The sequence below is a fragment of the Chenopodium album genome, chromosome 8, assembly GCF_948465745.1.
Source record: "Chenopodium album chromosome 8, dcCheAlbu1.1, whole genome shotgun sequence".
Lineage (NCBI taxonomy): Eukaryota > Viridiplantae > Streptophyta > Magnoliopsida > Caryophyllales > Amaranthaceae > Chenopodium > Chenopodium album.
The window spans coordinates 70,680,690-70,707,312 of record NC_137841.1 but is presented as its reverse complement, the minus strand read 5'-3'; the positions used below and the strand labels follow the sequence as shown (position 1 = coordinate 70,707,312).

Genomic DNA, 26,623 nt, shown 5'->3' with positions numbered 1-26,623 from the left:
AAATAAACTGCAAAGTTAAGCTCACTGATTTAATACAACGTACCAGTCATGAAACACATGCAAATTGATTGCATTTCTGCAGGTATGATTAGAATACGTGCGAAAATAAACATGCTCATATCATGAGACAGATACAGGAGGGAAAAAAATTATAGCTTTACATCCAAAAATGGTACCGATCTCTCTACTAGTGTACATAGTATAGGCTCTACAGCAGTATTTAGTTCTTTTTAAAGCACTGGAAATATATTTGCGACAGTATATGACTCATAAGCAAATACAAATTCGAAAAGAATATCCTTGTACATGTTCTACTTAGCAAAGGCAAATAAAGATATAAATGGGATAAATATAATAAGAGCCACTTGAAGAAACAGGGAAAAGTTGAAATTACAAAACTAGTATGAAGAATCTCAGAAGAATAGAGATGAAGAGAATACCTGCAATACTTGTGGTAGCAGATCTTGTAACTGCTTTCTGCGCAACAAATGCCGACTGCTAGGCAATGATAAAAACATTTTGTCCTGCAATGGTTAACGCTATCAGAATTCTAGCCCTTCAAGTCCACAGCAAACTCAACAAGTCTGGATCTAGCCCATCCACAATTTCATTACTCTATCCCTGCCACCAGATGCCACCTTTTCATCATCTGGACTCCAATCCACAGCAAAAACCTGTAAATGTTAAAGAGCAAGGGCAATTTGTTGTCATAAATCAAAATTTATGTCTGCAAAGGAGGAGGGAGGGGGGATGATCCAGGAAAGAAACATAAATTAAAATTTCCAACCTCATCTGCATGGCCTGAGAGGTCTTGTTTCAGCTTCTGCGTTCAGATATCCCATATCTAATTGAGAAGATAGAAAATCAGGAACAAACTAATATAATCATTTAAAATACAACTAATCTCACAAACCACACGAACATTGTTATGATTAAAGACTAAATCCAGCAAACAGAAATACACCTTAACTTCATCACACAATTTGGATATCATAATATGAAGAAACAAGGTAAACCTACAATGTCGTGATATATAGCCAGAATTTAGTTGGCTTTGTGCAAATAATTTTAATGATATCATCACTTCATGTTAAAGTTCTAGCTTATGCTATGAGAGTCAACTTCTAATCCTGTATGTTGCTTGCACAAGAAATGAAGGCAGCATGCCAGCATATTTTGTGTTCATCCTTCCTGTTTAGGGGTTACTACTTACTACAGAGTCAAAAATCATACACAATTTAAGGTGATATTGCCGAATACTAAACGAAGCTTTCATGATGAAATGGGGTATCACTATCTATCAAGGTACCCAAGGCTACAAGAGAAAAGGTGGATTGAGCCCCTCTACATTTGGTGAGATAACTTGTTGAAGTGGAAGTCGGATAATCTTCACTCGTACTAACCTTTAGCGTAGAGTCCTTGCTAACACTCAATAGGAGTCTGCTATCTGCTGACCAACTGCAATGGAAAAAAAAAAAATCAGATCAACAACAGCGTCCACCATAGTTTGAAAATTTGAAGAATATAGGGAAAATTCATACCTTATTTGATAAACAGGCCCAACATGACCCCGAAAAACAGCAACAAATTTCCCCGTAACACCATTCCACAACTTAACGGATTTATCAAAGGAAGCACTTGCCACCCATTGCCCATCAGGAGAAAAGTAAACATGATTCACAAGCTGAGTGAAACAACAAATGAAAATCTTAGGTGGCAAGCAAGGTCAGATTTTCCAGCTAACAAGTGACTATCATATTATAGCCAATAAAGAAATGTGGAAAAGGAGATGCAACATTGAAAAACAAATATGAGTAAACCCAGTTTGAGCTGGAACACTAAATTTGAGGCCAAACTACATAAGCTTTCCAAAAAAATAGAGGGAAAAAAAAATCTCAGTCTCACCTGTTGATGACCTGTCATTCGAGCTTTAGGGTGCTTGCTTACAGAAGGTTCCCATAGAAACATGGTGAAATCATCAGAACCTGAAACCAGTCTCTCTGGAGCATCACCTCTCATTTTGTTGTATCTACCCAAAGCAACCTTGGTTCAAACATGGAATGTTAAATCAGAAACCAACTCAACTGAATTATAACCAAATAATATAAAATTAAGCAACATCTGTGAGCATCGTAGTTCCTTAGATGACCAAATAAAGCAAATTCATTCTACTTTCTGTCAAAGATGACAACTCTAACCAAAGGCCAGTTTCTATACATTCCATTTATAAGAACATTCGAAAATGTGACCTAATTACATAACTTTACGAAGAAGAAAGATGGAATTGTATCTATGAAAAGACTTGCCCACTCTTAGCAAAATAACCACTTGCATGTACAATATAAATGAGACACAACTATATACTCTAACTTCTGGAGCTGCAAGCATAGAGATTGAAATCTACATTACCTCCTTCATTTCCTCTGGGGAAGAACACTTCTTTCCTGTGTGATCAAAAGCTCCGGTTCGAAGGACATACTCGGTACTGAGTGCCAGAGAATTAACCCAAGGGTTAATGAACAATGTGGGGAATCCACTAATGCCGAAGAATTTGGATTCTCAAAGATCCAGCAGAAGATGGAGGAACAATCAAAACAAGTAGCAAAACATAAACACGCTCAAGTTGCTCCACTTTGGTGATCAACGTTATATTACAGGAGATGAGTAGTAAGAATAAAAAAAAAAAAATATGTCAATAAGTAATATTTATCATTATCATCACTAAATTCTTCAAGAATCAAAGTTAAGAGCAGATGTCAAAAAAACAAAATCATGGAATCTTTAGCAAGAAATCAAAGCTTGACAAGTACTTCAAAAAGAAGCAATACAAACAATGGTTGCCAGAAAAATGGTACACTAAAACAATCATCATAGCATATTGATGAAGATACACCACAGTGCCTTAAAATGACCTGCAAAGTGCAAACTCAATACCAGAGATAACCTCATTACAGCAGTACCAAAAAATACAGTTCATAGCTAACTGATGCACACAAAAAAAAACAGGAAAAAAAAAATAAAAAAAAAATTCAGAGAAGTCATGAATAACATAAATGAAAAGAAAATCATGAAAAAAATGTGATATACGGTAAATTATAATCACAGCCAATAAATAAATATTAGAGAAACAAAAAAAAAAAAAAAGAAAAAAGAAAAAAGAAAAAAAGAATTGCATCCAATACACTGCAGGGTATGACTTGAAGCATCCTTGATAAAGTTGTCTCATATACCTTCAACTCACGAATTAACTTCCCTTGTTCAGTTTCCCAAACTTTTATGGTACAATCCCGAGAGCTGTTTCAGATTAAAAAAAAAAAAACACATTATATGAGCAACCAGCACAATTGAGAGCTCTGGCTAGCATCACTAATTATTACTCCGTAAAATGATCAACAGACTAGTCAAAACTACAAAGGAAGCCAATAGATAGTTACATCGTGCACTTTTGAGTACTTACCCAGTATAGATGAAACCATCTCCACCCCATTTTACACAAGTTACAGCTAGGGTATGCCCACTCAGGCACAGTACAATTTTACTAAGTGTTACATCCCATACACGTGCATCGCCATCTTTGCTAGAGCTTACAAACCGGCGACATGGAGATTGCAAGTGTACTGGTTCCCAAGATATACCAGTAATCCATTTTTTGTGCCCCTGACATAAAGTTCAAGAGACTTATCAGTGAAGAGTTATGAAGAAAGCTCATAATTTTAAATTTCTGACACTTCAGATTGGCTTTCTCCTCTTTTGTTTCCCCCCTGGGAGTAAAAGAGGTTGTCGCAGGTTAAAGGATCCTTTCATAATCTAACATAAATAAAATTGAGCCCTTTGCGTATTTTTAGACCTTAGTGCTCCTATCTCTTCAGGGAAAGACATGCAATTACATGACTAGAGTATTCTATCAGTCAACAATGACTAAACTACTTACATAAAAGTAACTATGTACACAAACTTGAGACTTGACATAAAGCATGAATCTAAACCAAAATATAGTAAGCAAACGAAAACATAGCAAGGCTCTAATTGTTTCAAGGAACTAAACTAGCACATATGCATGTCAATAGGAGTGAGAACATTCACATGCCACCAGCAACTTTCTACTTCTTAAGCTAGAGGTGGTGTTGGCAAAACTACTCCCTATTTTTTTTAAGAAAATCAATTAATTTTAATACTGTGTAAATAATTACTCCGAAACAATGTCAATATAAGCCATCTCTAGTAAGGAAAAATCTTTTATACAATTACTGCCTGGCTGAGTTGATAAAAACGAACCAGGAGAAGTTTTACCATAGACTAATCTAGCTGATGATGACAAATGATATTTCTCTCCTCAGACTTATAGATTAGAGGCTAACAAATGTTAATATTCAATCCTTAAACTGTACAATAGAAAGAAACATAGCCAAAGGAAACCATGATAACGTATAATATGGAAGAGTTTGTTAACCATGAGTTGACAATGTGGCATTGGACCCCTCCATAGTTTTTCAACAAAATGCACAAAGTTAGCAACTTAAATCTATGATACATCTTAATTTATTTATTTTTGCACAAAATATTTACCGTAAGTGGGCTTCCTGATGGTTTTCCTGTTCGAGGATTCCAACACTGAAGCTCTCCTGCCTTGCTACCACTGACTAGATATTTACCATCAGGTGACCATGCTATGCAGAGTACCCAATTTTTGTGTCTTAAACAAGAAAGAACCAAAGGAACTTAAGAAAAACTAGTAAACAAAGTCGAAATCAAATATGAGTATCAAACAAATGAAAGACACGCAAGCACACAAAACCATTATTACGATACAGAAGCTCCCAATTCACTGAGCAGCACTTATTAGCACACTCATAAACCTTTCTCCCCAAGTTCCCATAATTATATTGTAAAACCTTACTACTCATTTATCTTACAACAACATCTCCGTAGATTGAACTGAAAGACATAATACCATTAAGTTACAGAAGGTCCCAATTCACTAAGCAACATGTCACTAACTCATTCACAAATTAAGTTACAGAAGGTCCCAATTCACTAAGGAACACGTCACTATTTCATTCACAAACTTTTCTTTCAGTACTCTTAATAATAAAATCTTATACTCATTTATCCTACGTAAACATCTCCGTAGAATGAACCATCAGCAAGTAGCCCATATAAATAATCCAAATGCCATTAAAATGTGATAAATACAGAAGGACAGAAAGCACATGGAGATAACCCCACAAATTATTCTTGTGAATCATAAACCTTGGATTAAAAAGGAGATCAATGACATGTGGGGAGTGAAACAGAAGGAAACAGTAAGAATGAAGCTTCTAAACCATCTCTCAGGTCACTACATGAATTTCCAAAAGCTCCAGATAATCTAAGAACCAAACCTGTACAAGTGAACATTGGTGTTTGAGTAGCTATGTCCCACAGTCTAACAGTAGTGTCACCCGATCCACTGGCTAACTGTTGGCCATCAGGACTAAATGCGACTGAAAGCACAGATTCAGTATGACCCGCAGCACAAAATCAGAATAGCAAATTATGTTTCAATGATAATCAATAGCTCGACCAACGACAACAGATCACTAGAATATGAGGCAGTAAGCCAGTATTATCAGCACATAGTTATTTATGTAACCACAACAAGACAAACAACAAAATGGTAGCTTCTCCCTAGTAAATTGGTTTAGCCTTGAATTTCTTTTCCCCTTTATCATTCTTCTTGCTAGAATTCACAATGATTAAGAATATATTTAATATCTGAATGGCTTTCTCATACATAACTAGAAGAATTACCGGCTATTGTAGCAGAACAACGATTAACAGGACGGATGCGGAAAATTGCTTGAGGCTGATAAACTATTTGAACAACCTTCTCCACAGAAACTGCATACAGAAGATATATTAATAGCTTTAGGAAGAAGTCAAGATACAGCACAATTAATATGGCAAGATAACATGTAATGAACTGACTTAGGGGAGGGTATTATGGGTAGTTTAGTATGTTAGTAGTTATCAATTGTAGTATGGGCAATATGGGTAGTCTAGTATTATTAGGTTTGTAGTTGTTAGCCTTAGTATAAATAGGAAGAGGAGAGAAGGAAACAGTAGGCAGAATGTTATTATTTTAGAGAGTTCTTGGAGAGTGATGGCCTAAAGCCATTAACGATATACGCAAGCTTTAAGCTTTATCTATCCAAAACAACCTTCCGTCCATTCTATTTATCACGCCACGCTCGTTCGTTGCATAACACATTAGTAGTACATTTGATAAAACCAACCTTTATTTTTCTGTAAATAGTTTCCCAGTTCAACAAGCAGCTCATGATCTGATATATAGAAAGCATATGGTAGTTTATCTTCCTGAAATAACAAAAGAATAAGGGTCACTGTCTCCACTGATGTTTGTTAGACAGCTTATGTGGAACGCACTTCAAGCTTTTCAATTATCTTCATTACAAATTCCATTGTTATACCCAGCAGAGGGCGGATTAAAAAATTGAATAAAGTAACCATCATTTGATGTTTAGCAAGTTTTGAACTTTGCTTTTAGAGTGTTGGAATGTGACTCGAGAATCAATCGAGGCTTGGCATATAAGCTAAGGGGAAGAATTGCTTGTGTTAAGCAAGGAAGCATTGGATGGGTCAACTTCAACTGGGCATATCTCTCAAACTACTTAGAGTTTTGAGGTGATTCAAGTTGGAGGTGAAAGCTTGTTTCAAGAGCTTTCCAATGATAGGTCATAAGCTTAATTCCGATAAGAAACGAGGAAGTTATAGCTGTTTTACTACGGGCTGTCTGTGCTGATGCGAACAGGGGAAGCACGTCCGTGCCATATTTGGCACGTCCGTGCCATATTTGGCAGTAGCTACTGAAATGAGTTATCTGGGCTTGCACGTCCGTGCCATATTTGGCACGTCCGTGCCTTCCTGATACCCTGTCCAGATCTGTCGGGGGTATAAATACTCATTAAGGGTATTTTGTTTATTATCCCCAAAATTGAGTGAAACACAATTAGAGCTAGGGTTCTTGTTCTTGAAATCCTTGTGCTTTAGAGTGGAAATTAGTGAGAGATTACTCTTGTAAACACTAATTGAAATCAATACAAACATTCTCCTTGTTCTTGGGTGGGTTTTATAGTCTTCAAGTAATTGCTTGAAGGATTTTCCCACCTTCCAATTTTTGTCTCTTTTACTATCAAATTTCCTTATTGTTTTTGCTAATTACTTTAATTATCAACCATTTGCTCTAACAAATTGGTATCAAGAGCTAGGTTAGATCCTTGGGTAAAATTAGGGCTTGTTCTTGGTTGATTGAAAATTGAAGGTATTTTGGCCATGGGAGGTTCAAAATTTGATATTGAGAAATTTGATCGGTCAATCAACTTTGGGTTATGGAAGTTGAAGATGAATGCCATTTTGGTTCAAAATGGCTTGGATGAGGCAATGCTTGGGATTAAGAAGAAGCCTTCGGCTATGTCGGAGGAGGAATTCTTAAAGTTAGACAAGAAAGCTCTCTCCTTGATTCAATTGAGCGTTTCTAATGAGGTGTTGAGGGAGGTAGCGAAGGAAACAACGGCAGCGGGGTTATGGTTGAAGCTTGAGTCGCTTTACATGACAAAATCGGTAACCAATCGACTTTTGTTGAAGAGCAAACTACATGACCTCAAACTTGAAGAAGGTAAATCCTTGAAATCTCATCTTGATGAGTTTGATTCTATAGTTATGGACTTGCATAATATAGATGTTACTTTAGATGATGAAGATTTAGCTATACGTTTGTTGTGTTCATTGCCTCCCGATTATAAGCATTTTAGAGAGACGGTTTTGTATGGTAGAGATGAATTGTCACTTGAGGATGTTAGGAGTGCGTTGTTGCAAAGGGAGTTAATTGAAAATCAATTAACTAGAAATGATGACCTTGTTCATGGTGGTGAAGGTCTTGTTGCGAGAGGTAGACCAAAGGAGAGGAACAATTTCGGTGCTAAATCCGGTACTTCTAAGTCTAGATCAAAATCTAAGCTTAAGAATGTTGTTTGTCATGCTTGCCGTAAGAAAGGCCACATTCGGAAGTTTTGCCCGGAGAAGGGGAAAAAGGATAAAGGTAAGAGTGTTGCTAGCACATCTTACCATGACGATTCGGCGGCGGTGGCTCATAGTGATAGTGATGATTCAATTCTTCTTGCAGTTGAATCGAATTCAAGGTCCAATGACAAATGGATACTTGATTCGGGGTGTTCTTATCATATCACTCCCAATCGACATTGGTTCTCTACTTATGATAGTGTTCAAGGTGGAGTGGTATTAATGGGCAATAGTGCGGCTTGCAAGGTTGCCGGGATTGGGGCGGTTAGGATCAAGATGTTTGATGGAATGGTCCGTACTCTATCAAATGTGCGTCATGTTCCGGATATGACTAAGAACTTGATCTCATTGGGCACTTTGGATAGCAATGGTTGCCGGTGCACTCTTGAAAAGGGTGAGCTTAAGGTTGCTTTGGGGGCTCAAGTTGTGATGAAAGGCAAGAAGATTGGCTCACTCTATGAGTTAATCGGGTCGACGGTTGAGAGTTCGGCATCGGCGGTGTCTTCGTCAATGTCCGAGTCCGATAATACGAAGTTGTGGCATATGAGGCTTGGGCACATGAGTGAAAGAGGTTTGTCGGAATTGTCCAAGAGAGGTCTATTGGGAAATCAAGCTACGGGTTCTATGGAATTTTGTGAGCATTGTGTGTTCGGGAAACAAAGAAGGGTTAGCTTCAAGGCGGCCACACATAGAACCAAGGGTACACTTGATTATATTCACTCGGATTTATGGGGTCCTTCTAGAAAGCCATCCTTGGGAGGTCACCGCTATTTGCTCACCTTTATTGATGATTATTCACGGAAGGTGTGGGTTTTCTTCTTGAAAAGCAAAGATCAAGTCTTTGAGGAGTTCCAAGATTGGAAAACCTTGATTGAGAAGCAAACCGGAAGGCAAATAAAGAGGTTGCGAACGGATAACGGGCTCGAGTTTGTAGAGAAAGAATTCACCAAGTTTTGCAAGAAACTTGGCATTGCTCGTCATCGCACTTGTACCGGTAGACCACAACAAAATGGAGTGGCGGAAAGGATGAATAGGACTTTGCTTGAAAAGGCTCGATGTATGTTGTTCCAAGCGGGGCTAAGCAAGGGATTTTGGGCCGAAGCGGTGAAAATGGCGGCTCATGTGGCAAACCGATCACCACACACCGCTCTTGGGTTGAAGACGGCGGAGGAGATGTGGTCGGGTTCACCGGGAGATTATTCCGGATTGAGAGTTTTCGGTTGCCCGGCTTATGCATATGTGAATGACGGGAAGTTGGAGCCTAGAGCAAAGAAGTGTATCTTCTTAGGATACACGGATGGGGTCAAGGGTTATAGACTTTGGGACCCTAGCACATCAAGAATCATCACTAGCCGAGATGTTACCTTTAATGAGTCCGTATTTCTTCAAAAGGGTGATACTTCTTCTTTTGAGCTTGCCGAGAAGGAGGTGGAGAATGATGACGGTGTTGATACTCATGAGAAGGTTGATGAAGTTCTTGATGATGATGTTGGTGTAGAGACACCACAAAAAGGTGGAGATGTTCCTTCCACTTCCTCCCCTAGGAAGGCCACCACACCTAGGAAGGAACAATCTTCCCACCAAGTGCAAAAATCAAGCCTAGCACATGGACGGGCTAAGAGGCCTATAAAGCCTCCGGTCCGGTTCGGATTTGAGGAGATGGCGGCCTATGCATTGAATGTTGCTAGTGATGTAGTCGATCTTGAGCCATCTTCATATACCGAAGCAATGGAGTGTGTTGACTCTAAAAGATGGCAATTGGCCATGGAAGAAGAGATGGAATCTCTTCACAAGAATCAAACATGGAAGCTTGTAGAGAAACCACGGGGCAAGAAAATTGTTGATTGCAAATGGGTCTACAAGTACAAAGAAGGAATCCCGGGAATTGAGGAGCCAAGGTGCAAAGCAAGAGTTGTAGCACGTGGTTTTAGCCAAGTCCCAGGAATCGACTACAATGAAATTTTCTCACCGGTGGTAAGGCACACTTCTATACGTTCACTACTTGCTCTTGTTGCCATGCATGATTTGGAGTTGGAGCAATTAGATGTGAAAACCGCATTCTTGCATGGAGAGCTTGAGGAGGAAATCTACATGCGGCAACCGGATGGTTTTGTTGTTGAGGGTAAGGAGGAGCATGTATGCTTGTTAAAGAAGTCCTTGTATGGTTTGAAACAATCACCTCGGCAATGGTACAAACGGTTTGACCAATGTATGTTGGGGCATGGTTTCTCCCGAAGTGACTATGATAGTTGTGTATACTTGAAGAAGGTGAGTGATGGCTCTTTGTTGTATCTTTTGCTATATGTTGATGATATGCTTGTAGCGGCAAAAGACATGTTTGAGGTCAAGAAGGTGAAAGAAATGTTGAAGGGGGAATTTGAAATGAAGGATTTAGGCCCGGCAAAGAAAATTCTCGGCATGGAGATCATAAGAAATCGTGAGAGACGGAGTTTGTACTTATCCCAACAAAAGTACATTGAAAAGGTCTTGGAGAGATTTCATATGATGGATGCTAAGCCCGTTTCCGTTCCTTTAGCATCTCATTTCAAATTGTCATCCTTGGATTCTCCAAATTCCAAGGAGGACAAGGAGTTCATGTCATCCATTCCTTATGCCAATGCGGTTGGGAGTATTATGTATGCAATGGTTTGTACTCGACCGGACATTGCTCAAGCCGTAAGCGTGGTAAGTAGGTACATGGCAAATCCCGGAAAGGCACATTGGCAAGCCGTCAAGTGGATTCTTCGGTATTTGCAGGGTACTTCTAGCACTTGTATTGAGTATGGGCGGAATGGAGATGACTTGATTGGTTATGTGGATTCCGATTATGGTGGTGACCTTGATGATCGGAAGTCCACTTCGGGGTATGTGTTTTGCCTCGGTGGTTCGGCTATTAGTTGGAGGTCGGCATTGCAAGAAGTGACCGCCTTGTCAACAACGGAAGCCGAATACATGGCTTTAACGGAGGGGTTTAAAGAAGCCCAATGGCTTGGTGGCTTTGTTGGAGAGTTGAGGTCGGAGAGATGTGTTCCTATGATGTATAGTGATAGCCAAAGCGCTATACACTTGGCTAGAAATCAAAATTCTTTTCATAGGAGGACAAAACACATCGATGTAAAGTATCACTATATTCGAGATACTATTGCTAGTGGCAAGGTTGCACTAGGGAAGGTGCATACTTCAGAGAATCCGGCGGATATGTTAACTAAGCCTTTGCCGGTTGCAAAGTTTGAGCATTGCTCAAACTTGGTTGGTTGTTATTAGCTATGTTGTTTTTTTGACACCCTTGTAAGGGTGGTTACACCTTTTGTAGGTGGTTTCATCTTTGTTGAAGATGTTGGTTACATCCGTTGTTTTCGGATGGTTTTTTTGTGAATACTTGACATGATTGATTATCTTGTCAAGGTGGAGAATTGTTGGAATGTGACTCGAGAATCAATCGAGGCTTGGCATATAAGCTAAGGGGAAGAATTGCTTGTGTTAAGCAAGGAAGCATTGGATGGGTCAACTTCAACTGGGCATATCTCTCAAACTACTTAGAGTTTTGAGGTGATTCAAGTTGGAGGTGAAAGCTTGTTTCAAGAGCTTTCCAATGATAGGTCATAAGCTTAATTCCGATAAGAAACGAGGAAGTTATAGCTGTTTTACTACGGGCTGTCTGTGCTGATGCGAACAGGGGAAGCACGTCCGTGCCATATTTGGCACGTCCGTGCCATATTTGGCAGTAGCTACTGAAATGAGTTATCTGGGCTTGCACGTCCGTGCCATATTTGGCACGTCCGTGCCTTCCTGATACCCTGTCCAGATCTGTCGGGGGTATAAATACTCATTAAGGGTATTTTGTTTATTATCCCCAAAATTGAGTGAAACACAATTAGAGCTAGGGTTCTTGTTCTTGAAATCCTTGTGCTTTAGAGTGGAAATTAGTGAGAGATTACTCTTGTAAACACTAATTGAAATCAATACAAACATTCTCCTTGTTCTTGGGTGGGTTTTATAGTCTTCAAGTAATTGCTTGAAGGATTTTCCCACCTTCCAATTTTTGTCTCTTTTACTATCAAATTTCCTTATTGTTTTTGCTAATTACTTTAATTATCAACCATTTGCTCTAACATAGAGAATTGGCAAGCCTGTATGATTTAAACTTCTCTTAGAAAGCTCTAAACCCCACATGCATAGACCAACAACCAACCTAAGAATCTGAAATTTCTGAGTATCTAAATACGAACACTAAAGCATCCGCCTAGAAGGGTAAAGCGTTCTTGTAATCTTATTATCCAACCTAAAGCAATACTGATTTAAATGAATATGAAATCACTAGAAATGTGAGTACTAATGTATTAATACTAAAGAAGCTAATTATCCACCACTCATAAATACTGACTATTTCCCAACTAATTACCTTCAAATTCAGTGATCAGCTGTAATTGAAACCTGAACACATGCAACTCCAATTCACACAAATCACTTCCAGCTTCAAAATAGTGTCAACCTTCCCCTCCCTCCTCTCTCCTCTCCTCCCAAACAAACATACATAAATTCATACTTCCTCAATATCCCAACTCGCCCCGGTTACCGCTGTTTAAGTTATTTTGATTAATTTGTCGTAATAAACAGAGGAAAACAATTGAAATTAAATTAACCAAAATTCATGAATCAGCTAGTTACACAAAACCCATAACACAAAATTTGATAAAAAGCAAGGAAACGCATAATTATGTCATCACAGTAGCAAAATTTAACCAATAAAAATCACCCAAAAATGCAAAATTATTGGGAAATACTTAATTAAACAAAAAAGAGTATGTTAATGAGAAAAGATTACATTGTTGAGAAGGGTACTGACGATTTGTTGAAGTTCTTTAGGACCAGCATTTTTAAGGAAGATACATGGCAGTTCCAAGAGGATTGCCTTCTGGGTCTGTCAATTGACACATCACACTGTTCCCATTGTTCATCTCTTTATCTCCTTCAACCTCCATTGTTATGGTAGATTAATAATTATCAGAGGAATTCTTCAAAGTTTGAAGCTTGCAGGGTTTTGGGATTATTAATTATCAAGCAACTTGAGGAAATAAGAGGGACAGTGGGCTTTTATACTTTTACTTCGTATTTATTTATTTATTTTTATTTTTATTTTTGACAGCCAACCGTATTTATTTTGTACGGAGTATTTGTCTTCGAATATAGTACATTTTATTTTACTACTCCGTACTAAATACTGAGTCTTGAAATCGAGCTTATGTAGACATATTGTGAGGAATAGTTTTTAAATAAGGCATCAAGGCAAATTAGTTTATATTTCTACGGGAATAACTCGACAATTGAACAAGTTTCAAGGATTAAAAAAGTATATTCTTAAAAAAAAAAAAAATAAGGATTAAAAAAATATATTTCTACTTCACACACTTCCATCAAGACATCAACCACCACATCCATTCGGTTCATCCATCACTACTCAACCATAAGAATAACGAAAACCAACATTTATAGTTAAATCTACCACAAGTCTACAAGTAGAAACTACTTACTATCAACGATATTGAGTCATATTACAAGTACATTTCTCTTCATACGGATTATTTCTTTTGTAGACAAGGGAATAAACAATCAAATATATACTTTCTCCGTATTTTTTTAAATGTTAGAGTTTGTCCGACACATAGTTTTAGACAATTTAATTGACTTAAATAAAATAAGAGGTAAGTGGGGTAGTTGAAGTATTAAAAAATTGTAAAAGAAAGATAGTGGGGTTAATAGTTTATTGAAAAGTAATGAATGTGAGAGGAAAGATATAATATAAAAGTAGTAGTGGGTTTGGGTGGGCAGATGAGAGATATAATATTTTTATGTAGTTTTTTGCCAAAAAAAGAAGTGTAACACTTAAAAATACACGACCGAAAATGGAAAGTATAACACTTAAAAAAACACCGAGGGAGTAAATAATTTTAATATGTGCAAAAATAATATTCGTAATAGAATATTTTTTTTTTGAGGAAAATTCGTAATAGAATATTACTCGTAGTACATTGTAATATTTGATTTTGTTAGAATTATTCCAATATTAAATTTAAAATAATTATTTTAAAAAACAAATATATACAAATTAAATTAAATAAAAAGTTATATACATATAAAATAAAGGAGTACTTATTATAAAAGTATATATCAAAGCGAATCTAACGAAATTCAATATTCATATCAAATTTTCCGATTAATAAACAGCGTATGAGCATACGGATACAAAATACTACTGTGGTTTACTCTAAACAAAATACAGAGTACTTCAAAAAACTACAGAGTACTTTTAAAAGACAAAGAAAAAAGGGACCAACTTCAATCATTTTTAACGTTGACCAAAGAGGATAGAATTTGAGAAACGCAGCTTTGAATTCAATTGAATGTCTTAAAAATTCCCTAATTAATCATGAACAAAATTAAGTCATTGCTTCCGATTTTAGCTCTGCTTTTGATTTTCCAAACATGCGATTCATCTCAACAATATTCAGAAGAAATTAGGTCTGTAATCAACCGTTTAGATTCTCAACGATCATCTCCAACAATCCAGGAAAATGCAGCTAAATCCCTTCTTCAGAGATTGTTGCCTTCTCACTCTTCCTCCTTCATTTTCAACATCATTTCAAAGGTATCATCTTTTTTTAGCTATTTATTTTCTGGGTTTGATTTGCATGTATTTTCTACTTTAAGGGTTTTGACTATGATTGTCTTTTAATTCTTTGTCATTTTGTTAGCTTTAAAGGGTATATTAGTTTGAATGGGTGTTTTGCATTATGTCAAGTTTTTTATTTAATTATAAATTTGTGGGTTTTGTAGGTTTGGATTTTGGTGTTTGTTGTTTTAGATTGTTTTCTTTAATCAAATGTATATTTTGAGGTTTTATTGTTGATATTTATAAGTTTGTTCAATCACATGACCAATGTACCTGAGAATTTGGTTCGAAATTTGTGTATCATCCCTCGAATGTGCTTTGTCCTCTGCATCTTCTTTGATGCCTTACCATTTTTGGATAACTTGGTTTTGTTGTGCCTAATTTTTCTGACAAGAAATTAGAGAAGGGTGACTAGCTCTCTTATGTGAACTTGCAAGAGCAAGTTAAGTTGTTCTTCTTAACTAGAACTAGGTCGCGGGTTTACTGTTGCCATGTTTTTTAAGCAGCGCTTTGTCATGAGCACCAATGGCTGCTTTTCTAATTCGATTGTCACCAATCAATGTCATAAGTGGCTGACAAATAATTACTCTAACTTCTTTGATTAAGTTGCTATGCCTTAGAGAACATACATTGCTCATTGACAATCATAAGAAGTTTTATCTTTATATTTGGCGGTCTGACGGATTGCATACTCTTTCACTGGAACCTATAATCCATGAGATTTGTGTGTGCTTGGAATGCAAAATGCTTTCTAAGCAGTCTGGTTGTCTATATACATGTGTGACTAAAGTCGTCTGCATTTACCTAAATTTTGTTGCCATCATATAGTGTGCTTCACAAATTACAACTAGTGTGAGGATTGCAATATTGCTGAAACACATATTTTGCTTACAAAATCTTATTTTCCTGTAGTAGGATGTTTGTGGTGGAGACAGTTGCTTTAGGATTGAAAACTACAACAAGTCAAGCAGGCATGGCCCGCAGATAGTGTAAGTAAAACGCAATTATTGCTGTTAAATGTCACATCACAATTGTTAGCTACCCTGTCATCCTTCTCCCTTTTTATCTCTTGGCATGACATCTGAATGTGCTAATTCATCTTTCAGGATAAAGGGTACCACCGCTGTGGAAATAGCCTCTGGCCTTCACTGGTACTTGAAGTATTTGTGTGGTGCACATATTTCATGGGAGAAGACTGGAGGTGTTCAGATGGCTTCTATCCCAGATACGGGATCACTTCCTTTTGTAAAAGATGGGGGCTTGGTCATGAAACGTCCAGTTCCTTGGAATTACTATCAAAATGTTGTTACTTCAAGTTGTGAGTGTTATTCTTCTACCCTTGGCTTTTATCTCCTTGTTTATTTCTGCAGTTGTTTTCCTCAATATTTATAGGCTACCTCTGTTTCACATTTTTTTGCAACTTTGAAGGGTGCACGGACTCCTAGGCAAAATTTGTTTGTGAGTGTAAGATAGAGAGAGAAAAATAGGAATGCATGTGATGAAGAGAGAGATAGAGAGAAATGACAACCTAAAAAGGAAAGAAAACATTAGTTGCAAATAATGTGTAGCATCCATTTTTGGCAAAAGTTGCAAAAAAAATGAAATGGAGGTAGTAGTTTTGTTTGCATGCCAATGCTACAAATTTATAACAAGAACTTGCTTATTATTAAGGGTGGAAGGTAAATTTCGTTTTTTTTTATTTGGATCTTATTCTGCCACATTCTAAAAAGATAACAAGTATCCTGCAAATAGCTGGGGATGCATTTTAGCTTATTGCCTATTAGCGCATTCTAAAAAGATAACAAATGTCCTTTAAATAGCTGTGGATGCATTTTAGCTAATTGCCTTTTACTAATAGTGGAAGTCTCACACTAAGTCTATAAGTAGCAGGGAATTATTGAACCTCAAAGGATTGTATGCAGTGTTAAAGTGATTGGTTGGTTGACATTGTTAACTGAGACAATATTCACAAACTCACAATACCTTAATTATAGCCTGTTTCTAGGCTTCTCAAAGTCTAAATGATAATGCTCCTAATTTTATCTCATATTGTCTCTCATTTTTTGTATCATCTGCACTGTTACTTAATTTTCAGTTTTCCGCTTTTACCTTCTTCAATCTTTTCATTTGTATTGCTTAAGTTGGCATTCTGGATTTGTAGATTCCTTTGTCTGGTGGGATTGGCAAAGATGGGAAAAAGAAATTGACTGGATGGCTCTTCAAGGTATCAACTTGCCTTTAGCTTTTACTGGGCAAGAAGCTATTTGGCAGAAAGTCTTTGCAGTGAGTATTGGCAGTATTCTCCTAGCGCATTTAACTTACTGCATCATGTTAAGCTTTCATTTGAAGTTGTGCGTACATGTGAATACCTGATGGTCAAAGACCATAAGCAAGCCAACTTGTAAGGGAATATTGCATAGCTACCTAAGGTAGCCAACAATTTAACTTAATTGTATCTCTTTATACCTATGTAAGTTAACTCATTGGTAGGTTGAGGACTTGAGAAATGAGAATTGACTTTTGTTTCACAATTTCACTGCCAAGATCCTTCACTACCAACATATGAATCACATAGCTAAACTCCAATGAGCTATGCATCAAATTGATTATTGGACTAGGAATGTTGAAAACTTGAAACTGTTTTAATTATTTGAAACGCCTTATTTCTAGCAATTCAAAAAATGTGAATCATTATAGATTCTTGTAGAGAATCAAATTCAAACACAGTAGTACATAACTGTAATAGTAGTTGTTTTTACCTATTTTTACTTTTGTGGTTGCAGGACTTCAATGTTAGTAAAGATGACCTGAATGATTTCTTTGGTGGACCTGCATTCCTTGCATGGGCACGCATGGGAAACCTACACGGGTCAGTACATTATTATAAGTTATTGCAATATTTTCCTTTACCTCTATGCATATCAAGTATAAAGAAGTGCTCACTGCAGCCTTGTTACATAGATTGCTAATGTTTTGTTCAGGTTAAATATAACCTTCCTTGAGAATGCACTACATCTACATATGTAACTATATTATTAGTACTCTTACATTATTGTTTGAAGGTTTCTGTTTGAAATCTGGTTCATCTATCAATTATTTCAGTTTTTTGCTCATCTTAATAGGTTCATAGGATAGCTTTTTTATTTTCTTATTTCATTTTATGTGTGAGATGTAGCATAATGGTCTATGACTACATTTTGTGCTATCAATGGACTGCTACTTCAGACCCTCTCTCTCTCTCTCTAAGTTATCCTCACAGAATAACCAAAAAGAAAAGTTATTACAATTTATTTGAATCTCCCCAGTAGATTAATCCTTAAAACCCCTTCCTGCCTTTCGGATAAAGATGCTAACAATCAAGTTACATAAATATTACTTGGAAGAACAACTAGATACAGGTATCAGATTAAGTTTGCTGTGAGGCTCTGGTTATATTCATCTGGTGGGGCATCTTTATACCTAGCAGACTATAAGTTGATCTTGACCTTAATTATATTTTCTTAATGATTTAAGCTGCAGAATATGTATAATTTTGTATCAGCAATTTTCTGATATAAAAAGCCATGGTGGATGACATGGATCCGATACATACATATCATTGTAATCTCTAACAGCCCGTTTTCTTATGATGCAACAGCTGGGGTGGACCATTATCACAAAATTGGTTGGATCATCAACTAGCCTTGCAGAAGCAGATATTATCCCGGATGTTGGAACTAGGAATGACCCCAGGTATGATTCAGCTAACCCCATATTTTGCCAGTCCTCTATAATTTTAAAAAAAAAATTAATAAATCATTTACAATTGATAGATGTTTTTAAAGTATGTCTACTGTCAGATACAATTATGATTGCAGATTGATCCAATCACAACATTTTTTATTTCAGTCTTGCCTTCATTCTCTGGAAATGTACCTGCAGCACTGAGAAAAATCTATCCCTCATCAAATATAACAAGGCTGGGGAATTGGTATTCACTTCTCTTGCTCCTTCCCCAAATATCTCATGCAATATTTTAACTTTTAAGTGCTTCCTCTATTCTACCTTTGTTTTCAATAGTTCTACTTGCCCTTTTTCATCCACTTTTCTGAGTTACAGTCACTCCATTCCCTTATTGGAAATTTTATTTCATTTCAAAAAAAAAAAAAAAAAGTTTCCTATCCCTTCTTGTGGGAACCTATTACATCTGACAAATCCTTTACTCTGTATCACTCTTATCCTAGTAGTAAAGTAACCCACATGTGTGGTCCCCCTTTTAATTTATCCTTGGTTTTTGTATCTGCAATAATTGAGTTTTTACTGCTACAGTACTAAGTAGATCTCTGGGAAGTAGAGGTAGTAATGATTTGCCTGCTGATTGTGTGGATATCTCAGTGAAGTACTTCGATAACTCCATGAGTGTTTAGTAGAGAATGTGTTTAATTAATGAATTTATTGTTTAGATCATAAAATCATGTCCTGTTCTTTTTTACAGGAATACAGTTAGTGGTGACCCCAGATGGTGCTGTACTTTTCTTTTAGATCCTTCTGATCCATTATTTGTTAAGCTGGGCGAGGCATTTATCAAGAAGCAGATTAAAGGTGAACTGCCTGTTTCTAACTTTATAAAATATCATTTGTTAGACATGCAGTGATGTTGATGATAGCATGCCATAACTTTCGTGTTTTGTTAATGTTTATAAACTTCTTGTAGATAGTATGTTTATGTGGGGGAAAAAAATTATGAGGTCTCAGAATTACTTTTGAGAGACATACACGCAAAGATCCCTGTGTTTTTAACAAATTACAAAGCCGTGCATGTTAAAACTGCTTAGAAAATCATTAGTATCCGAAAATGATAAAAATCATTAGTATCCGAAAATGATAGAACTCATAGAATTTATAATAGATTAGAAACTAGAATTTCTCTTATGGTAGTATATTTTTGCATATTTGTGGGAAAAAAAGGTATGAAATCTTAGAAAAATAGAAAGGTACTTTAAGTGGGACGCACACATAAGGTCCTTGTGCTTATTGCAACAGTCTACAAAGCCATATTTTTGTGGGCCAGAAGTGATTGGCAAACCTTGAAAAAGATGTAGAAGTTGCAAAACTGCTAGGGGATCACCCCCCTTTTAATGATCTGCCATGCCCATTATGAACTTTGGCAGAAATGCAATTTGGTGTTTGCGTTTAGCCCACACAAGGAGTTGTTGGTCTCTTATGTCCATGTATCTATGGGCCAGATTGAAGGATTATGAGAAGTAAGTGAAGGATCATATTGAAGCTGAGTTAGCTCAGAGGATTGACTGGATTACATAGGTTTTATTTCAATATTCGGTTCTAGCTGTACAATACATTTATACTACCAAAAACCTGATTAATTAAAATGCAATGAAAATGTTGTCTGGGAAGTTACAAAAACGGTTGATTACTTATTGGAAGTTCACCCTTGGCTTGATCGGACAAATTTGATAAATGTGTACTTAATAACACTGCTGGAGAACATTCTTTCTGGGTTGATAGATGGGTACTTAATAGCACAGCTGAAGAACTGTCTCAATGTGTTTGTTTTATCAGTCATTGTTTTCGAATTTCAATTAAATGGTGAACTTATTAATTTTATCCTTTCTCCCTTTTACAGAATATGGAGATGTGACTGACATATACAACTGGTAAATGGACATTTAAATTTTGTAAGTCCAGTTTTTCCATGAATCACTTAGTAGTAGTCCACCTAGTCCTTAACGTTGTTTGTGCAGACACTATACACTTGAGTTTTAGGTAGTTGCAATTTTGCATTACTCTCTTCTAAGTGTTATCTTGAATTATTGACGTTCCAAGATGTCTTTGCTACGTATGCTTTTTTTTTTTTAATTTTTTTTAATTTTTTTATTGTGGAGTCCACAGGCTATTTATGGTCAAGAATCCATGCAACCCACGTGGTGGGTGTAAAATTGTATGTGATAAGTATTTTCTGTAAAATGTTTATTTAATCATGTTTGCTCTACGTTTATGATGGTTATAGTATACTAACAATCACACACACATAAATGCAATCAACACATTTCTTAATAATTAGATGGTTAGAGGATACATTGTTAGCTAACTCTTTTCATTCTTGAATGTTTTACTGCTGGTTTGTACTATGGAATTTTATCTTTGCTTTTTATTGAATTGACATGGACAGTGACACTTTCAATGAAAACTCTCCACCCACTGACGACCCAACTTATATATCATCACTTGGGGCTGCTGTTTATGAAGCTATGGTCAAAGGTGATAAGTATGCTGTGTGGCTTATGCAGGTAATATAATTACCCCCCTCCCCAAGTCCCTACTTTTCTGGATGATATTGTATTGATTGCTGAAACTGGAGCATATTTATAATGATGGACAAGGGTGTAAAGGCTTGAGTATTAAGCAACATATTCAAATAATTAAATGCAGGAATAAGTTCATTATTTGATTGACTGCTCTTGGTAATGTTCAGTCATCCATGATTTGTATCAACTAAAACATGAATCCCCCATTGTGTATCTGGAATCAATTGAGAAACGTTATTATAATTGTATTATTTACCCCCCACCCCCTCTTTTTTCCTATCTATTGTACATGGTAGGTTTTGTCTTCACATCCAATCAAGGAAAGACTGATGTTACGTGTTTTCTTTTGGGAAAGAAATTAGGAAATGGAGTTATTGATAGTTACCAATTCTATGGGCACTTGTCATTTGAGTATTTCATCATTTAGTCTTAGATTGATTGTATGTAAATTTCAACATCACCAAAGGCTTAGTTGTTAATAATATAATCCAATGTTTATTTCTTTGTAGGGATGGCTCTTCTATTCAGATTCGAAATTTTGGAAGCCACCTCAAATGGAAGTATGTTCTTGGCTCTTCTTTCTAGTTTTTAACCTCACAACCCTGATAAATTTTGGTTGTTGATAGTTTGATACCATTTTTTTTCTTTTTTGCACTAGTCATTTTAGTTTTTTCTCAATATGAATGAGGTTGTTAGGCAGAACTAACCTACTCAGCCATGGGATCAGCCTTAGAAATTAGATCGCCCCCCCCCCCAAAAAAAAAAGATAAGTTTATGTACGTTATAAAGGTTAACTTTCATTCATTTATTATTGGATGATCAGTTATGAACTTTATGACTCAACTTGCACTATTGATCCTTAGCATATTGAATTCTTTGTTGTATCAAAAAAGAAAAAAAAAAAAAAAAAAAAAAATCATTCTTGATGTCTCCTCTGTGTGAAATTTGACACTTGCTTCTTTCCAATGTAGGCTCTCCTTCATTCTGTTCCCAAAGGGAAAATGGTAGTTCTTGATCTATTTGCTGAAGTTAAACCTGTATGGGAAACATCTTCTCAATTCTATGGCACTCCTTATGTCTGGTAAATAAACTAATTTCAGTGGGCAAGTCGTTATTATCAATTAGACAATTAATCGTAGTAATACTTGTACATTTGTTACCAGGTGCATGCTTCATAACTTTGGTGGAAATATTGAGATGTATGGTGTACTGGACTCTATATCTTCAGGGCCAATTGATGCTCGAACTAGTGAAAATTCAACTATGGTACATTGTGATATGTTCGCATACATTCAGCTCTATGGATCAAGAACTGAAATTTTTATGTGTTCTGATAGTTTTTATCCTCATTAATGTTTCATTTAGGTAGGTGTTGGCATGTGCATGGAAGGTATTGAGCACAATCCAGTTGTTTATGAGCTCATGTCTGAGATGGCCTATCGAAATAAAAAACTTCAACTTGTGGTAAGTGAATAGATGTGATTATATGATTGATATGTACTTGCAGATATTGGGTGCACATGAATATTGATTACAGGATTGAATATAAATTGTGCAGAAAACCTATATATGACGATAATTGAAATCTTAGTTCAATTAGTGGTTTTTTTTTTCCCCAGAAGAACTTTTACTTTTAATCTCATTATAATACCCATGTTTGACATGTGAGACTTCTTACAGTTAACCCTGGCGTAGAAACTTTTTACCACATAATTAGAATTCTTGCATAAATAACAGGCACTTGAGGGCAAAACTTTCTAATTTTGGAAATCCATAAATGGAATACGACCTTGTCTTTCATGTTCCCACCAGCTCATCTCTGACAGAACTATATATGGACCCTTTATGTGAGTATGGTATAATATAAAACAAGCTAATAAGTGCATCCTGTTATGTCACTGGTATGAGTGGTATCCATCTCGCCAGGGCATTGTCAAATATTCCAAATTGTGTTTTTCTAACTGATTAATTCATATTGCCAACCCTCAATATCAATGCCTATAGCCCTAGATTCTCTTTTTAGCAGGATGTTGGAAATTATGAAACTTGACCAGTTGGGTTTCTGCTTTGCTTCTGATTTTTACTTTCTATTGTTGTCTTTGATTTTGGATTAATGTCCTGTTGCATGACCACCAGACATAGAGACCTTCCCCGTCAGAGATATTCTGAATTTGCTAAAAAAAATGTAGTAGTTATTAAAAGATTAGATTATGGATTGTTTTCTTATTTATTTTTAATTTTACTTTTGCTCAAATTAAGGTTCTCACCTACCCTGAAAATGCTTGATTTGCAATTTTACTATGTTTCTTTATCCAGGACTGGATCAAAACTTATTCTCATAGGCGCTATGGCAAAGCTATTCATCATCTAGATACAGCCTGGGAAATCCTTTATCACACCATTTACAATTGTACAGATGGAATTGCAGTAAGTTCTGTAACTTCTGTCCAGCTGATAGTATATGTGACTTTTTTCCTATTGATATATGTTGCTTCTTTACGCATCCTCATACTCCAATGACAGTTATACATCCCTTTAAGGTGGGTTTTACTCTCTTGCTGTATTATCATGTTTTTGTTCATACAAAAGTTGTTACTTTGACAAGGGGAGTGACCTCCATCAGAATTTTGAGAGACCCGGTAGGTCGTAGCTGAATATACAAATTAAAAGATTTGACAGTTTGAAAACAGCAAATTCTGATAGAGTGAGAAATATCTCAAGTATTTAGAGCTCCTCTCCCGTTTCCAGGTGATCATGGGATAAATTCTCATGACACGCCCTTGTGGCTCTCTAAACACCAAAATAAAATAAAAATAGCAGATTCAGTACAAGGGCAAAAAACTAATATGAAACCATGCATTATGTAAATACTTCCTCCATTTCAAATTAGCACGTTTTGACTTTTGACACTATTCACAAACTCTACTTTGACTAACTTTTGTAATTTATAGATAAATAATAACATAGTCATCATGTAAGATCTTGTTGGAATCCTCTTAATGTGTAATTTTCAATATATCAACTTTTTATAATTTTTACTTATTAATAATTTGAGATATTTACAATTAATTTATGCATTGGGAAATGTGATAAAAGAAACATGTCATCTAATTTGAAACTGAGAATTTATTAAAGTAAGACAAAACTACTGCTAATACAATTTGCCTTGTATAATTTTTCGTCCATGGAGCTGAAAGAGTCATTACTGATATTGTTTTAATATTGGATTGAAATTGGAACAACCTTTTGTATTTATAGAGTGCTATAGACTGCACATGTCTTATAACTCTTACGCCCTTACCCTGCTTAGAGTCTCATTTGAGGAACTCGGGTATTCTTTATAATTCTTTTTTTTTTAGCATGCAAATTCTTTTGCCTAAAAAAAGAGATAGAAATAACTTTCAAGTTATTCAGCGTGTTTAGATCAAATAAAATTGAAAAATCTTAATCTAATATGATACTAATATATTAATTAGCAGTTTATGAGATGAATTCAAACTCATTTTCACTCATTCAGTGTTTTGTTAATTTGTTTTCTTCGTTTTTGCAGGACCACAACAAGGATTATATTGTTGAGTTTCCTGACTGGGATCCTGTAAACAACACGGTACTGGGTGGAACAGGAAATTATCAGAATCACAATAGTTTCAACTCACACAGAAGCATGAGGCATATTTTTCTTAACTCAGGGCCTTCTCTGCCATCACCGCATTTGTGGTATCCAACTGAGGAAGTTATCAAGGCTTTACGTCTATTTCTTGATGCTGGGAAGGATCTTGTCGGAAGTTCTACTTATAGGTATGTTATCTTTCATTTGTGTGTGTGTGTTGGACTGTAGGGGGGGGGGGGGGGGGGAATTCTGTAACTTGTTCCTGGAAATCCAAGATGAAGATACCTTTGTTGCAGATGAAAGGTACAGCACAGCTAGTATAGCCTATGATGTTAAGTATCTATCTGTTTAATGCCAAGGGTTGAATCATCTACTAGATTTTATAGTACTCATATAAACTTGCTAATCGTGGAAGTTGAAATTTTATTTTATTTTTTTCATAGAAATTTATTTGGCAACATATGATGCTTTTTCCCATCATAGCAATGTATATAATATCACTTGCATATTGCATTACATTTTAGACACATTTCCAAAATCACAGTAATACTTTCTTCGGTGATGTATTTGTATCTAAATGTGGCTAAATGATGCGTGGAGTATTGGAGTTGGTCCCATAGCTCTACTACATGCACTTTAACTTGCCTTTATTATGACAGGTATGATTTGGTTGATTTGACTCGGCAAGCACTTTCAAAGCTAGCAAATGATGCATATCTGAAAGCTGTGACTGCTTTTCAGCATAAAGATTTGAAGGCATTAGATTTACACAGCCAAAAGTTCATTCAGCTCATCAAAGACATCGAAAAAGTTCTTGCTTCTGATGAAAATTTTCTTTTAGGGACTTGGCTAGATAGTGCAAAAAGGTTGGCTTTAAATCCGAAGGAGATGAGGCAGGTCAGAAGTAGTTTTATCTAGTTTTTGTGCTTATTCACATTTTCTTGATATCAAAGTTTCCATGATGGTATCAATGCAAGTTCACTTTTGCCGCAGTATGAATGGAATGCGAGGACTCAAATTACAATGTGGTTCGATACAACAGAAACCAATCAGAGCAAGCTTCATGATTATGGTAAATTGTGTCCCTAGTAACCCCCCGCCCCCCTTTATTTTCCCTTTTGATTCATTTGTTAGTTTGCCGTGGAGGACACAATTCCTTTGAGGCTGGGGAAGGAGGCTGGAGAACCCAACCTACCAGAAGCTTCAGCCCAAAGGCTCAAACCCCGTCAACCTCTAGGTTGGGGTGTGACCTTAAAAAGGATGAGCGAATTGTGCTCCCACATAACTCTTCTACAGTTGTAGTAGATATTGTATGTTTAATATTGTACTGCTTGGTGTGGGCTGTTATTCACCTCTTCTCCAACTGCTCTGTTCAGCAAACAAATTCTGGAGTGGGCTGCTGGAAGACTACTATCTTCCTCGTGCAACAACCTATTTCAATCATCTCAGGAAAGCCTTGCAAGATAATGAGGTCTTCAAGATTGATGTATGGAGAAGAGAGTGGATATCCTACTCAAATAAATGGCAATCTGACACGAAGATATATCCTATAAAACGTCGAGGTGATGCACTTTCTATAGCATCTAGGATGTACGAAAAGTACTTCAGCTAGGACTTCGGATTTGGCTGAAAGTGTAATTTGCATGAAAAAACAATCAATCATTTCCACTTGATGGATGGAAGTAATAGAACATTATGTTACATAAGTTTTTCATAACTGTATTAATGTCTTTGGATTTATGAATAATTAATAAAGCTTGTAACATTACATTTGCAATAAATTACTCTGTACACTCTTGTCAGCACATATATATGAGGGAGCCCAAGTTAATCTTCAAGATAAACATAATTTGTTTATGTATAAATAAATCAATATTTATGGGACCCCATTTAATCAAAAAAGTTTGTCTGGTAGCATTCATGTAAATAAATCAACACCTTTTATTAATGCGGATTCCA

General features: G+C 36.2%; 1 protein-coding gene and 1 pseudogene across 2 annotated transcripts; one reads left to right on the top strand and one right to left on the bottom strand.

The window, feature by feature from the left end:
• Positions 1-280: 280 nt before the first annotated feature.
• On the bottom strand, positions 281-13,129 carry LOC145556481 (notchless protein homolog; annotated as a pseudogene). Its single transcript, XR_014091867.1, has 13 exons — positions 12,905-13,129; positions 6,276-6,357; positions 5,796-5,880; positions 5,382-5,512; positions 4,567-4,694; positions 3,458-3,657; positions 3,226-3,294; positions 2,410-2,515; positions 1,906-2,043; positions 1,542-1,684; positions 1,404-1,458; positions 788-844; positions 281-674 (listed from the first exon to the last, which is right to left on the bottom strand). The product of XR_014091867.1 is annotated as a notchless protein homolog (transcript).
• A 1,264-nt stretch (positions 13,130-14,393) lies between these two features.
• LOC145642192 (alpha-N-acetylglucosaminidase-like) lies at positions 14,394-26,471 on the top strand. The gene is made up of 19 exons (XM_081693291.1): positions 14,394-14,725; positions 15,665-15,738; positions 15,856-16,067; positions 16,911-17,032; positions 17,533-17,618; positions 18,387-18,481; positions 18,638-18,719; positions 19,224-19,330; positions 20,373-20,403; positions 20,919-21,036; positions 21,564-21,614; positions 22,026-22,135; positions 22,218-22,320; positions 22,420-22,518; positions 23,371-23,481; positions 24,605-24,852; positions 25,324-25,561; positions 25,658-25,736; positions 26,041-26,471. The coding sequence occupies exons 1-19, from the start codon at positions 14,507-14,509 to the stop codon at positions 26,274-26,276; spliced, it is 2,421 nt and encodes an 806-aa protein (XP_081549417.1). The 5' UTR covers positions 14,394-14,506; the 3' UTR covers positions 26,277-26,471.
• The last annotated feature ends 152 nt before the right edge of the window (positions 26,472-26,623 follow it).

Coding starts and splice junctions, on each gene's coding strand:
- LOC145642192 (XM_081693291.1), top strand. CDS start 14,507: ATGAACAAAATTAAGTCATTGCTTCCGATTTTAGCTCTGCTTTTGATT. Junction 23,482..24,604: donor ATTGTACAGATGGAATTGCA/GTAAGTTCTGTA, acceptor TCGTTTTTGCAG/GACCACAACAAGGATTATAT. Junction 25,737..26,040: donor GAGCAAGCTTCATGATTATG/GTAAATTGTGTC, acceptor TGCTCTGTTCAG/CAAACAAATTCTGGAGTGGG.